The sequence below is a fragment of the Oncorhynchus mykiss genome, chromosome 8, assembly GCF_013265735.2.
Source record: "Oncorhynchus mykiss isolate Arlee chromosome 8, USDA_OmykA_1.1, whole genome shotgun sequence".
NCBI lineage: Eukaryota > Metazoa > Chordata > Actinopteri > Salmoniformes > Salmonidae > Oncorhynchus > Oncorhynchus mykiss.
The window spans coordinates 28299874-28314956 of NC_048572.1; the positions used below are offsets into that span (position 1 = coordinate 28299874).

Genomic DNA, 15083 nt, shown 5'->3' on the forward strand with positions numbered 1-15083 from the left:
TAGTCTTGAAACACATCTGAGAAGCAATCCATTCTGTATCCATGATTGAGAACTACTTTGTTCGGCATTATAAACTTAGTACGGTATGTAAATAAAAAACATGTCAAGGTAAAGGAAACTAATAATCAACTGTTGATTGACAGATGAACAGCCCACCTTTTCTGCATAATCCATCACATGTGATCCATCCAGTACATATACTGTAAGATATGGGAGTCTGGTTCCACTTCCAGCACAGTGGTCTACTCTGTCTGAACTGAGGAACGCCACATAATATAGTATTTATTAGGATCCTCTGACTCTGTCTTTACTAGCTCACAGCTCATTTCAACTAAGTAAGAGCAAATCATAACGGTAAGTTAGGAAGCAGACATTTTATATACATGCATTTTGATATATTGTTTTTAAATGCTTCTCTCGGATTCTCCAGTGAATTTTACAGATGATAACACACAATAGATGGGGATTTATGTGACATTGCTGTTGTTTGCTTTTACTTGAGTTGAGTGCAACACATATCTATGTCATTTCACATTCTGGATTGTTTGGTGCAATCTTTATTATGCTGCGCTAAATGTGAATGTAGAGATAACAATTTCATTGCAAATGTGGTCGAACTATCAAAAATTCCTAGAATTGCATTCATATAACTGAACATATAAATCCTATAATTGCATGTGTGGTTGAACTATCATATAATACGTATATGATGATGCCTCAATTAGAGTGTTATGTATTTTCTTCCTACCTCGTATGATTCTTGTTATTTGTTGCACTGCACCTTTTCCCCCCATTCTCCTTAAAGTGATCAGGTAAAAACAGTTTGAGAAACCATGAAAGGTCAAACTATTTAGAAAGCATTAGCTGAAGGAGATGATATGGTAAATCACACTATTGTTTTTTTACCACACAGTAGAATTGTATGGGTTGATAATACAACCATGCTCCTTCGTTGAGCAAGGGTTTTATTTCACTCACAGTGTCAGTCGTGTCAAGCGTTAGCATATAGTTGTCTAGTACAATTTTGAAATGAGGAATTATTACGCACACCCAGATGGGTGACACACCCTGTGTGTTACTATCTTCACAATACATACCTGTGTGTTACTATCTTTACAATACATGCCTGTGTGTTACTATCTTTACTATACATACCTGTGTGTTACTATCTTTACAATACATACCTGTGTGTTACTATCTTTACAATACATACCTGTGTGTTACTATCTTTACAATACATACCTGTGTGTTACTATCTTTACTATACATACTGTACCTGGGTGATACTATCTTTACAATACATACCTGTGTGTTACTATCTTTACAATACATACCTGTGTGTTACTATCTTTACTATACATACTGTACCTGGGTGATACTATCTTTACAATACATACCTGTGTGTTACTATCTTTACAATACATACCTGTGTGTTACTATCTTCACAATACATACCTGTGTGTTACTATCTTCACAATACATACCTGTGTGTTACTATCTTTACAATACATACCTGTGTGTTACTATCTTTACTATAGATACCTGTGTGTTACTATCTTTACTATACATACTGTACCTGGGTGATACTATCTTTACAATACATGCCTGTGTGATACTATCTTTACTATACATGCCTCTTGTGGCTTGATTATACCACCGAGTCGATGATGAGGCTGCTTTAAGATACTTGAGGAGGTTGTTGTTGACCTTCTGTCTTGTCGCGGTGTTCTTGTTCTTTTGTTTTCCTGTTGCCTGGGCCCTAATTCTATCACCAGAAGGTTGGAGAGTCAAGCATCTACTGTGTCTTCACTGAAGGTTGTGATGCGTGTGTGTGTGTGTGTGTGTGTAAGAGAGGGAGAGAGGAAGTGTGTGTGTGCACGCACACATATATGTGTGTTAGAGACCATCTACCAGGTGCATAGGATTAGGCTCTTGGCAGCCATTCAAAAATGATTAAATCAGCGTTTTGCTTAATTGCTAATTAACTCAACTAGGCTTACTTTGTGCAGGGCACTTGAGTCCAAGCCGGGTCTTTGTGGGGTTATTAGAGGTTGTGTTGTAAGTCATTGGGATCATGCTAACTAAGGTGGCAGTCCAATTGACTGGCAAGTACATGTCCTTCAAGGTGTAATATTTCAAAGGTATCAATCTACTAACCATGTTGAATAGGTCATGTTTATCTTCTGAGGTGGTTAGCATACAAGATTTGCTATTGTCCTAGGTTTGAATTAGACATTGACTGTCGGACGTACTAATGGACTGAACCAATGCTAACCCACTCACGGGGTGCCGGCGCTAATACTCTGATATTTGTTGGGTTTCTGTCATTGGTCATTCACTTTGTGAATGCCTATCCCCCCTGAAATAAGTTTTAATACTGATGTTTTAATTTGGTTTCATTACGATAGGAAAGAATGAAAGTCGACTATCTACAGAACGTGCCTTCATCAGATGCAACCAGAAGCTACACCTTCACCAGCAATGAGGGGAAGCGCTGTGTGGCATGGAGACGCTATGATGGGTCTATGTATTTCACTGCTGAGCCTGAAGAGTGAGTATGCCTCAACCTTACTATAGTATGTTCCCATATTACAGTATTTTAAGTACACCATAAAGGAGCAATCACCTAACCATGGATCTGTTAAAACTACCTCGACAACATCCGCTGAAAAGGCAGAGCGCCAAATTCAAAAATATTTTTGGGAAATATTTAACTTTCATACATTCACAAGTGCAATACACCAAATTAAAGCTTAACTTCTTGTTAATCTACCCATCGTGTCCGATTTCAAAAAGGCTTTACAGCAAAAGCACACCATATGATTATGTTAGGTCAGAGCCAAGTCACAAAAACACTTACAGCCATTTTCCAGCCAAAGAGAGGGGGGGGAAAAAGCAGAAATAGAGATAAAATTAATCACTAACCTTTGATGATCTTCATCAGATGACATCATAGAACTTCATGTTACACAATACATGTATGTTTTGTTTGATGAAGTTCATATTTATATCCAAAAATCTCAGTTTACATTGGCGCGTTATTTCCAGTAATGTTGTGCCTCGAAAACATCCGGCGAATTTGCAGAGAGCAACATCAATTTACAGGGGGCGGCAGGGTAGCCTAGTGGTTGGACGCGTAACCGAAAGGTTGCAAGTTCATATCCCCGAGCTGACAAGGTACAAATCTGTCGTTCTGCCTCTGAACAGGCAGTTAACCCACTGTTCCTAGGCCGTCATTGAAAATAAGAATTTGTTCTTAACTGACTTGCCTAGTTAAATAAAGGTTAAATAAAAAAAATAAAAAAATACTCATCATACACTTTGATAAAATATACAAGTGTTATGCACAGAATTATAGATATACTTCTCCTTAATGCAACCGCTGTATCAGATTTCAAAAAAGCTTTACGGAAAAAGCAAACCATGCTATAATCTGAGTACGGCACTCAGACACAAAAACAAGCCATACAGATACCCGCCATGTTGTGGAGTCAGTAAAAGTCAGAAATAGCATTATAAATATTAACTTACCTTTGATGATCTTCATCAGAATGCACTCCCAGGAATCCCAGTTCCACAACAAATGTTTATTTTACAGTTCTATTACAGTTCGTATGTCCAACGATGTATAGAATCAATCTTTAGAATGTTTTTAACATAAATCTTCAATTATGTTCCAACCGGAGAATTCCTTTGTCTTTAGAAATGCAACGGAACACAGGTCGCTCTCACGGGCGCACGGTCAGCTCATGGTCTTCTGCCAGACCTCTACAATCCTCAGATTTCCCACTTCCTGGTTGGATATTTCTCAGGTTTTCATCTGCCATATGAGTTCTGTTATACTCACAGACATCATTCAAACAGTTTTAGAAACTTCAGAGTGTTTTCTATCCAAATCTACTAACTACTAATATGCATATATTAGCTTCTGGGCCTGAGTAGCAGGCAGTTTACTCTGGGCGCGCTTTTTATCCGAACGTGAACGTGCTGCCCCCTGTCCCAAACAGGTTTTAACTGAAAGTTTCATAGCTACCATAGCACTTAACTCCTCTTGAATACCCAGCCCCACATCAGCAAGGGAGTAACAATTGTCAAATCAATGTTGACGGTCAATCGTCTGTGAACTGAAAAAACTGAACTGAACAAAATTAGCCAGATTAGGTACTTGGCTCTTCTATGAGTGTGAAAGTGTTTGTCTGTGTGCAAATGTCTATGTTCTATTCTTCGCATCACTTGTTATTGAATACAACTCAAGTAGAGAACCTGCACTTAATTTTCTCGATTCTCTTTGAGGCTGGTCGACCCGGTCGTCAAAGCCATTAAGGTTGGTGCTGTGGGTGCTCTGACGGAGATGGTGAAGACTGGGAGAAACCTGACGGAGAGGAATAAATTGGGGTGGCTGCCTCTGCACGAGGCCGCAACCCATGGGAAGAAGGAATGCCTTGATATCTTACTGGAAGGTGAGCCACAAAGTGTTGGGATTGTGCCAATCCCCATACCATCACACCCGATTAAATATCAAAACTGTTTTTGGAATTCCTGTTGCATCTGTTATTAGCCCCCTTCAACCAGGCATTGAATGTAAATAAATTAGCACTAGTGTCGAAAGAGACCTTTCACAATACTTACTGCATTAATTTCAAAACGACTTCTTGCTGAATACCCATGAGGGATAAGCTAGCGATAATGTATGAAGGTTTACTGTGCTAATAAAGTGCCATGCCAGGTTTTTGACTTGACACGGTCTGATTTCACAGTATCTTCTCAATTCTGCAACGTCTAAATGTCTAAATGCCATGTGATTCTTAAACACCCAACATTTTAAACTGTCATTATGATCACACTTGTTCATACAACTACTAATCCTGTCCTGTCATTGAATCCAGCCCACCCTGAGGTGATTAACAGGTGCACAATGAAGGGCCAGACTCCTCTCTTCCTAGCTGTGGTGGCTGAACATGTGTCCTGTGTCCAGTGCCTGCTGGAGAAAGGAGCTAACCCCGTCATCGCTGACAAGGACAGGGAAACCCCTCTATATAAAGGTACATACTGTACCTATGCATAAAGGACACCCGCATGCCATTCTTTGAGACAATGATTGCAAGTTTGGGTAATGTGAAGTTATTTTGTCACATAACCAAATCTTACAGTGTCCATATTAAGACAGCATCAATCTAGCTCATTTAGTTTTTTAACATTCAGATTTATAGCCATAGGATGATCGGGCTGTATTCAACAAAACATGTGTTCACTGTTTCTCTCCCTCTCTCTAACAATCCATCCATATGTCCCGTTCAAAGCTTGCGAGGGAGAGAATGTTGAGATCGTGGCAATGCTTTTGGGCTTCGGGGCCGGGGTGAACAAGCATTGTATTCAGGGCTGGACCGCCCTCCACGAGGCTGTGATCCGCAACAACATGGAGATATGTGTGCTGCTGATGAAGGCGGGGGCCAAGCTCAGTCCAGTCAACATGTATGGTATCACTCCCCTGTTCGCTGCAGCCCAGACTGGACATGCTGAAGTACTGAACTTCCTCATCACCAATGGTAACCAGTATGCTGGCTTGGGCGTTGATTTGTGTGTTGATTGGCTTAAGTGCAGATAAAAGCTTTTGTCATCAGCTTTATTAGATATGTGATTCCTATCACATTCCAGGTTGAATTTATTATATTTTTCAAAGTATTTTTTCTCCCGCAAGACAATGTGATTGTGTTAATTAAACCGAACGGCATGCCACTGAAGTCGTACATCCTAAATGCTAAAGAAAGTTCCTAGTGACATTTGTCTCGTGTAAAAAGTCTGTGTGGGCCCTTTGATGATACAGGTGCAGACGTTAACAGCCAGGCGAACGATGGGGCAACACCGCTCTATGAAGCCTGTAAGAATGGACATGGGGAGATCGTGGAGCTCCTGCTGTCTCAGAAAGCAGATGCCAACAAACCCACCAAAGCTGGACTTCTGCCCATTCATATCGCTGCCCAACGTGGATATGATGAGTAGGTGGAAATATCATACATTCTCATACAATAACTACATTGTTACGACAATATGAATGGATTTGATGACAATGAAATCTTCATTCAAAGATTTTGTGGGAGTAAAGGTATCTATTCTGGTCTCCATTTTCACTTTATGGTGTTATGTGTAACGTCACTAACGTTTGTGAGGAAAGACCACACCTTGAAACATTTACATCTCCTCCCCTCTCGACAATCAATGGCTGTATATATATATACCACAGTTTACCCATTATATAACCAGATACTCTAGTGGCCGCTCTAACAATGAAAATAAATGTCTTCAAAAATGGAAGGCAGACGGGAGGCAAGGTCAAGTGGGAACAACAGGCACTATGGTTTTCACTAGTTACCACAGCAACAAAGTCAAAATGGACTATATCCTAAAAATGTATGAAAACAAAAATGTGCTTTTTGGTTTTAATTTAAGGTTAGGGTTAGGCATAAGGTTTGCAGTGTAGTTAGGGTTAGGTTTAGAAATCACAGAAATTGTAGAATCAGGTCAGGTTTATGACTTTATGACCAGGCACAATTCTGATATAAAGTGTTATTTCTCAAAGTTGCCACGATGTCACGTTTCCTACTGATATCAGTATACTCGTACTTGTAAGCTAATGCACTTCTTAACATAGTAACAACCAAAACATCACAAAACTTATATTCGATCAAATCAAATCAAACTTGATTTGTCACATGCGCCGAATACAACAAGGTGTAGACCTTACCGTAAAATGCTTACTTACAAGCCGATAACCAACAGTGCAGTTCAAGAAGAGCTAAGAAAATATTTAATAAACTAAAGTAAAAAAATAATAAAAAGTAACACAATAACATAACAATAACGAGGCAATATACAGGGGGTACCGTGAGGTAATTTTTACATGTAGGTAGGGGTGAAGTGACTATGCATAAATAATAAACAGCGAGTAGCAGCAGTGTACAAAACAAATGTAATAGTACAGTGGCCATTTGATTCATTGTTCAGCAGTCTTATGGCTGGGGGGTAAGCCAAACGTAGCAAATCAGCCATTACATTTTATGTTAACTAAATTCGACACCCTCATGAACATCCATACAAAAACTTGTTTAAATGGAAAGAAAACGTATCGTACTGGAGAAGACATATTTTGGGTTGAGATATCTTGGGATTCATGCTTTACAGTTTTATTTTGGTTCGTTTGCTACCTTCAGGCTCTTTAACCTCTCATTTCACGATTTACTCTTCGGCTCAGGGAGTATGCAGCCCACTCTCAAGACCACGCTTTCCACGAGCACGTCTACCTACCGACACCTCCATAGCCCTGCTTCAACAAACACAAAAGATTATCTCCCGGCATCGTGCAAGCCTCACTCCTTGGTGGACACATGAAACTTTTCTGAAAACAGCATACAAGTCCCGGCAATTCATTTATAATTCATTTTTATATATTTATTTTTATTTCACCTTTATTTAACCAGGTTGAGAACAAGTTCTCATTTACAACTAGGACCTGGCCAAGATAAAGCAAAGCAGTGCGAAAAAAAAAAAAAAAAAAACAACAACACAGACTTACACATTAACAAACGTACAGTCGGGCCTCCCGGGTGGCGCAGTGGTTAAGGGCGCTGTACTGCAGCGCCAGCTGTGCCATCAGAGTCCCTGGGTTCGCGCCCAGGCTCTGTCGTAACCGGCCGCGACCGGGAGGTCCGTGGGGTGACGCACAATTGGCCTAGCGTAGTCCGAGATAGGGAGGGATTGGTCGGTAGGGATCTCCTTGTCTCATCGCGCACCAGCGACTCCTGTGGCGGGCCGGGCGCAGTGCGCGCTAGCCAAGGTTGCCAGGTGCACGGTGTAGCCTCCGACACATTGGTGCAGCTGGCTTCCGGGTTGGATGCGCTCTGTGTTAAGAAGCAGTACGGCTGGTTGGGGTGTGTATCGGAGGACGCATGACATTCAACCTTCGTCTCTCCCGTGTAAATGAGACAAGATAGTAGCTACTACAACAATTGGATACCATGAAATTGGGGAGAAAAAGGGGTAAAATAAAAAAAATAAAAAAAAAAATAATAATAATAATAATAATAAAACGTACAGTCAAGTGACACAATAGAAAAATATATGTACAGCGTGTGCAAATGTAGGAGAGTAGGGAGGAAAGGCAATAAATAGGCCACAAAGGCAAAATAATTACACTGGACACTGGAGTGATAGATGTGCAGATGTGCAGATGATGATGTGCAAGTAGAGATACTGGGATGCAAAAGAGTAAGAGGATAAGTAACAATATGGGGATGAGATAGTTTGGTGTGCTATTTACAGATTGGCTGTGTACAGGTACAGTGATCGGTAAGCTGCTCTGACAGCTGATGCTTAAAGTTAGAGAGGGAGATGTGGCTTCAGTGATTTTTGCAATTCGTTCCAGTCACCATTGCCGCTTGTTATTGACAGCAGAAAACTGGAAGGAAAGGTGGCCATCCGTTTTGTTTGAAAAAGCTAGCCTTAGCCTAACTGTCTGAGTATATTGGTTCCTGACTTCCCTGAAAAGTTGCATATCGTGGGGGCTATTCGATGATAATGCAGAACGCCACAGGATGTTTTTGTGCCTGTCAAGGGCAGTCACGTCTGGGGGGAACCAAGTTTTTAATTTTTTTTGAATGGGGCATGCTTATTTAAGATGGTGAAGAAAGCACTTTTGATGAGCAACCAGGCATCCCCTACTGACTGGATGAGGTCAATATCCTTCCAAGATACCCGGACCAGTTTGATTAGAAAGACCTGCTCGATGAAGTGATTTAGGGAGCTTTTGACAGTGATTAGGGGTAGTTGTTTGACCCGCGGACCCATTACGCATGCAGGCAATGAGGCAGTGATCGCTGAGATCCTGGTTGAAGACAGCAGAAGTGTATTTGAAGGGCAAGTTGGTCAGGATGATATCTAAGAGGGTGCCCATGGTTACAGATTTAGGGTTGTATCTGGCAGGTTCCTTGATCATTCGTGTGAGATTGAGGGCATCTATCTTAGATTGTAGGACGGCCGAGGTGTTAAGCATGTCCCAGTTTAGGTCACCTAACAGTACGAAATCTGAAGATAAATTGAGGGCTATCAATTCACATATGGTGTCCAGGGCACAGCTGGGGGCTGAAGGGGGTCTATAACAAGCGGCAATGGTGAGAGACTTGTTTCTGGAAAGGTGGATTTTTAAAAGTAGACACTCAAATGGTTTTGGCACAGACCTGGATAGTATGACAGAACTCTGCAGTAGATTGCAACTCCGCCCCCTTTGGCAGTTCTATCTTGTCGGAAAAAGTTATAGTTAGGAATGGAAATGTCAGGATATTTGGTGGCCTTCCTAAGCCAGGATTCAGACACAGCTAAAGCAGTGAATAAAACAAACTTAGGGAGGAGGCTTATAATGTTAACATGCATGACACCAAGGGTTTTACAGTTACAGAAGTAAAAAAAATGAGAGCGCCTAGGGAATGGGAGTGATGCTGGGGGCTTCAGGGCCTGGGTTAACCTCTACATCACCAGAGGAACAGAGGAGGAGTAGGATAAGGGTACGGCTAAAGGCTATAAGAACTGGCCGTCTAGTGTGTTCGGAACAGAGAGTAAAAGGAGCAGATTTCTGGTCGCGGAAGAATAGATTAAAGGCATAATGTACAGACAAGGGTATGGTAGGATGTGAGTACAGTTAAGACAGACCTAGGCATTGAGTGACGATGAGAAAGTTTTTTTCATCTCGGGAAAGTGTGCAGTAATTAGTCTCAAAGCAGTCCCTGTTCCACATTCTCCTCTGTGTTAACTCCATAGTTATTTTATATATTATGGGCTGACATCAAAAACCATACAGCTGCTAGGCTACACTCTCAGGAAAAAGGGTTCCAAAAAGGTTATTCAACTGTCACTGTGGGAGAATTCTTTGAAAAAAAACATTTGGATTTCCACGTAGAAAAAGGATTCTACCTGGAACCAAAAAGGGTTCTCCCACAGGGACTGCAGAAGAACCATTTTATGTCCTGGATGTCACATTGTGCCGTTTAAGGCAAGAATCTCATCGTTCTAAGCATTCTCCCTTCAATCCCGTTTTACCTTCATTCATGTTGTGTCATTGTGGACAGTGGTGTAAAGTAGTAAAAAGTAACAATAATTAAAATGACTACTTAAGTAGTTTTTGGGGGTACCTGTACTTTACTTTGTTATTAATACTTTTGACAGCTTTACTTTACTTTTACTGCACTTGTCACGCCCTGACCTTAGAGAGCCTTTTTATTTCTCTATTTGGCCGGGTATGGTTCCAATCAGAGCATCAAGCCCTCTGACATGTTCACGTTCTCGGACATCTCGGGAGTCCTGACCCTTCCTCTTTGGGGATTAACTCTGGGCCGAGAAGCAGAGACCACCAGGACTCTGTCTTCATCTCTCCCTCCCGATCCTTTAATGACCAAGTAAGCAACAACCTGAACCATAAAGCTCCTTCAACCATCCTTAACCATCAAGCTCCATCGACCAACCTGAACCATCAAGATCCTTCAAAAATCCTGAAACTTCAAGTTCCTTCCACCATCCCGATCTATCAAGATCCTTCAACCACCCTGAATCATCAAGCTCCATCAACCATCCTGAACCATCAAGCTCCTTCAACAATCCTGAACGTTCAAGATCCTTCCACCATCCGGTCTATCAAGATCCTTCAACCATGCTGAACCATCAAGCTTCGTCAACCATCCAAAACTGTCATGCTCGTTCAGTCATCCAGAGTCGTCCTCCAATCATGCGACAGCACCTCTTATGACACCTACCAAGAAGCTTTCATTCTACAACCACCTAAAAATCATCTAACCTCATTTCGAAGCCTGCATGACGTCATTCCACATTCATACCTTGTAACCTTTTCCTGCATTAAAATATCTCAAACATATTTATGTTGAAGATGTGGTCTGTACCTAAAGTAGTGAACTAAAAGTTATTGTTAGACAAAGCAGAATGTGCTGTAGATCGTCACCTAACCACACTAGGATTCTTTGAACCTCTTCGCTAATCTCCTATCCCGTCAACTATTCCCTATGCTTTTCCTATTCAGGATCGTGTCCAGACTGATCCAAGTCACCAGCAAGTCCAGAGTGCGACGCAGTGGCATCAGTCCCCTCCATCTTGCCGCCGAACACAACAAAGACAACACCCTGGAGGTTCTGATCGAGGCAGACTTCGACGTCAATGCCAAGCTGTCCAGCGACCGCTCTTCCATATACCAGGATCGACGAACCACTGCACTCTATTTTGCAGTCACCAACAGCAACGTTGATGCTGCTGCCATGCTTCTTGAGGCCGGCGCAAACCCCAACCTGGACATCTTCAACCCGCTACTGGTGGCTGTGAAGCAGGGTTGTGTCCAAATGGTGTGCTTACTGGTGGAGCACAGGGCAGACGTCAATGTTAAAATCCCAACTCACCCCACCTCGTTCCCGGCAAGTGTCATGTTCTGTATGAAGTATCTATCTCTGCTCAAGTACCTCTTGGACAATGGCTGTGACGCCCTATCCTGTTTCAAGTGTGAGCATGGCACCAAACCACACCCACCGATGAGGAATGTATACAAGGATGACCTGGGTCTCTGCCATGAGGAGCCAGGTGTGCAGGTAGGTGGGATTAGCAGAAAGATGGTTATTTTGTGGTTTGAGAGAAAATATGTTTGGGCAAGAGTTAGAAGGAAATTACGTGCTAGGTGGTTGGTTGGGGGTGGTCGACATGGGAATGTCAATAGTTTGAATCCAGGCATATTTCGTTTTTTACTGTTTTGTTTTCTAACCCTTACCTTAACCACTTGTTTGCATGCCAAAGTAGAACCTTACCCTAACCACTCACCAGCATGCCTCAACATAACCTGTTCACCTTGCATGTACATTTCTGTCATTTTGAGATTCAGAGAATGAGCGATTCTCAGGCTCTTAGAATTCTGTGTTTGTTGTGAGATCAAGTTGGCCACTCGTTTATTTAAATTTGATGGTAACGGTAACCACTGCACTGGCCCCCCAAAACCAGAGACTAGGGAGCAGTTTTACCACAGAATTTAAATAACTTAGTTGCAGTTACGTTTGCGGCATCTTGTGGCATGATGCTTCTAAATGCATTATGTATAGCATTACTTGATTCTGTCAAGGCTCAGGAGAAGACCCAGATGCAGACAGTTTCGAAGTAACAAAAGTTTAATACAAACACAGGGGGGCAGGCAAACGACAGGTCAAGAGCTGGCAGAGGTCAGTAGTCTAGAGCAGAGTCCAAAAGGTACAAAACAGCAGGCAGGCTCAGGGTCAGGGTCAGGGCAGGCAGAATGGTAAAAAAATGGGAAAGCTAGAAAACAGGACCTAGAGACACAAAGAGGAGCATTGGGAAAAAAACGCTGGTTGGGTTGATGAAACAAAACGAACTGGCAACAGACAAACACAGGTATAAATACACTGGGGATAATGAGGAAGATGGGCGACACCTGGAGGGGGTGGAGACAAGCACAAAGACAGGTGAAACAGATCAGGGTGTGACAGATTCCTTTTTCTACTCTACTGTCAGTTCTGTGACATTATCTCCAGTCCCTCAATACGTCATTGGGCAGGACCCATCATAGATGCACTTCTAGACTACGTCGGTAATGTGCAGCTGTGCTCCAGACTCATTGAACATCTGGACAGCTACGAGGCCTGGGCCTGTATCAAGGAGAAATCGAGTGAGTACCTTCTTCCTCAGGGTCCAACTGTCTAAACAGGTTAGATATAGTTACACAAGTTTGCAACAACCTTCAAATGTGTCAAAAAGGACATTTAAGGGTGACATTTTCCTAAAGTTCCCCCTCACAGAAATTGTTAGAACAAAGTCATAACATACATTGCGTTGCAGACTATAATTTCACATAGTTTACAGCGCAGGTGGCTTTGCGACAAGACAATGTTGCCCTAAGACATTTCCTAGTGAGTACAGGATTTTCCTTCTTCCATATGCTTTTATAACACTGTAACTAAAGATTATTTTATGGAGAACCTATACTTGTGCATGCCAATCCTTTATTCAACAGTACCCCCACGGAGCCTTTTGCAGTTGTGCAGGCTGAAGATCCGACATCGGGTGGGAGTCCACAGACTGAGGCAGATCAGCACCTTACCCCTACCGGGAAGACTTGTCAACTTTCTGAACCATGAGGAGTGATCCATAGCACAATAAGGACACTGGCATGGAATTCAATACTGTAGAGTTGCTAACATTCTGTTTATGCATGTGATTGTGTCTGGTTAAAGGTCAATTCTATATGCATACAGCTAATTGTAATATAAGGATTGACAAAGCTCATATGAGTTTACCACATTCTGAATCAATGCAGATTTAATCATTATTCTTTTACATTTTGGTTTACACACAAACATTTAGGAAACAATGTGGTAAGCCACCGAACGTTCCAAACAAACCCCTTCATTCAAAGAAAATTGAAGGAGCATGACAGGCCTGGCATTCTATTTCAATGCAGAGCGTGCAATCCGGACTTGTTTGAACAGGAAATCTTGCATTTTGTTACAATGGTGCTCTTACTTGATTTCACCCTTTATGAAAAAATGTTTTTTAATCTTGTTGCTTTTATTTCTTCAAGTAGAAGTGAAAAATGTACGTATCAGTATTTTGTTTTTATGTATGGAGTGAAACTTATATTCAATACTTATTGTGTGAATGCACATGCCTAATAAGCTCCCACCTTTATTTGTCTATCCATGTTACATGTACACAGTGTCACGTTATACATTTGATTTTTGTTGTGTTGTTCATAAGTTACTGTTGAATGGCTTGCAGCTTTAAGACTTTTGGTGTAATCAACCTTGGGAAGTTACATATTCATAGGAAATAAATTAACTAACACACACATACATCCCCCTTAAGCTCTACAGCCCCCTCTCCATTCCATTTTCGCAACAGAGCCCAGTGTTTTGAACACAACACTCCCTGCGCCCTTTGACCACCAGCACTTTCATGTCCCCTGCACCTGCCTCCCCTAGCCAGTGTCTCTCAGACGGTCAAAGGGACTATGAGGCTCACAGTAGATGGCAGCAGCGGCGGATATGCTGGCTTTGCATATCATTGTGTTCCCCCATGAGGACGGCTAAAAATACATGGGCCACTATAACCACCACCTGCTAGAAGAGGCCGGACCGCTGGATCAGGGTCAGATATTATCTTTAATCCTCCTGATGGTTAAAGTTAGGATTTGTGGTTTGATCATCTGATCCTGGATCTGTGGTTAAAGGAGACTTCTACCTCGAGCGAGTGAGTTTTTGGTACTGATGGGGAGCACAGAAGGGATAGTTCGGAGCTCTCTCTAGAACTGAAGCAGTAAGAGAATCTGTACGAACAGAGTTTGTCAATGACAGTCCTGGGTTCCCAATGAGTATGCATGGAGTATGCCTTTTATGGAAGGGGATTGCTAGTTCAAATCCCAGGTCTGATGGGGAAAATCAGGCAGAATGTAATCAGCTTCCCTCAAACTAAAACACTTTCTTAGGGCTAAAAACCAAAACTTTGTGATTTGTGGACATGGACCACTTCATCATAACGGCTTGAATGGTTGGATCATAGTGCTTATACAACTAGCGTGAGGGTTATGGGTCTGAAGATAATTGTGGTTAGACTTGTACTGCTTTTTAAATTGTTATGTATGGATTATGAATGTGTAAAGAAGTCCTTATGTTGGTACCATTCATTAAACTGTTACCCAACATGGAACATGGTATGTGTTAACTTTAAATCACTGTGAATTAAAGTTTCTGCTAAATGTACCAAGTAACACCACTGATTCCCTACACTTGGGCTGCCCAAACCTCTTCCTGGTGATCTACCATCCTACAGCTTTTCAGTACAGCTGATTCTACATATTAGCAGCTCACCAAGACCTTAGCTAGCTGAATCAGATATGTTAGGTTAGGGTTGGACTGAACACCTACAGGATGCTAGATCTCCAGGAAGAGGAATGGACAGCTCTGTGCTACACCAAGGGAAAACAACCACATGTAGACCTTACTGAATATCTACACGCCACTAGGTGGTAATATAGCTCC

At 41.8% G+C, this 15083-nt stretch overlaps 1 protein-coding gene across 1 annotated transcript; it reads left to right on the forward strand.

Annotated features, from left to right (window-relative positions):
• Positions 1-1494: 1494 nt before the first annotated feature.
• LOC110529738 (ankyrin repeat and SOCS box protein 2) lies at positions 1495-14863 on the forward strand. Its single transcript, XM_021612211.2, has 8 exons — positions 1495-2551; positions 4294-4460; positions 4887-5042; positions 5301-5546; positions 5825-5996; positions 11078-11633; positions 12562-12715; positions 13061-14863. The coding sequence occupies exons 1-8, from the start codon at positions 2415-2417 to the stop codon at positions 13189-13191; spliced, it is 1719 nt and encodes a 572-aa protein (XP_021467886.2). The 5' UTR covers positions 1495-2414; the 3' UTR covers positions 13192-14863.
• Positions 14864-15083: the final 220 nt, after the last annotated feature.

What these genes read in the sequence shown, in the direction of transcription:
- LOC110529738 (XM_021612211.2), top strand. Translation starts at nt 2,415, where the DNA reads ATGAAAGTCGACTATCTACAGAACGTGCCTTCATCAGATGCAACCAGA. An exon ending in CCTTGATATCTTACTGGAAG is followed by an intron (nt 4,461 to 4,886) that starts GTGAGCCACAAA and finishes CATTGAATCCAG; the next exon opens with CCCACCCTGAGGTGATTAAC. An exon ending in GAACTTCCTCATCACCAATG is followed by an intron (nt 5,547 to 5,824) that starts GTAACCAGTATG and finishes TTGATGATACAG; the next exon opens with GTGCAGACGTTAACAGCCAG.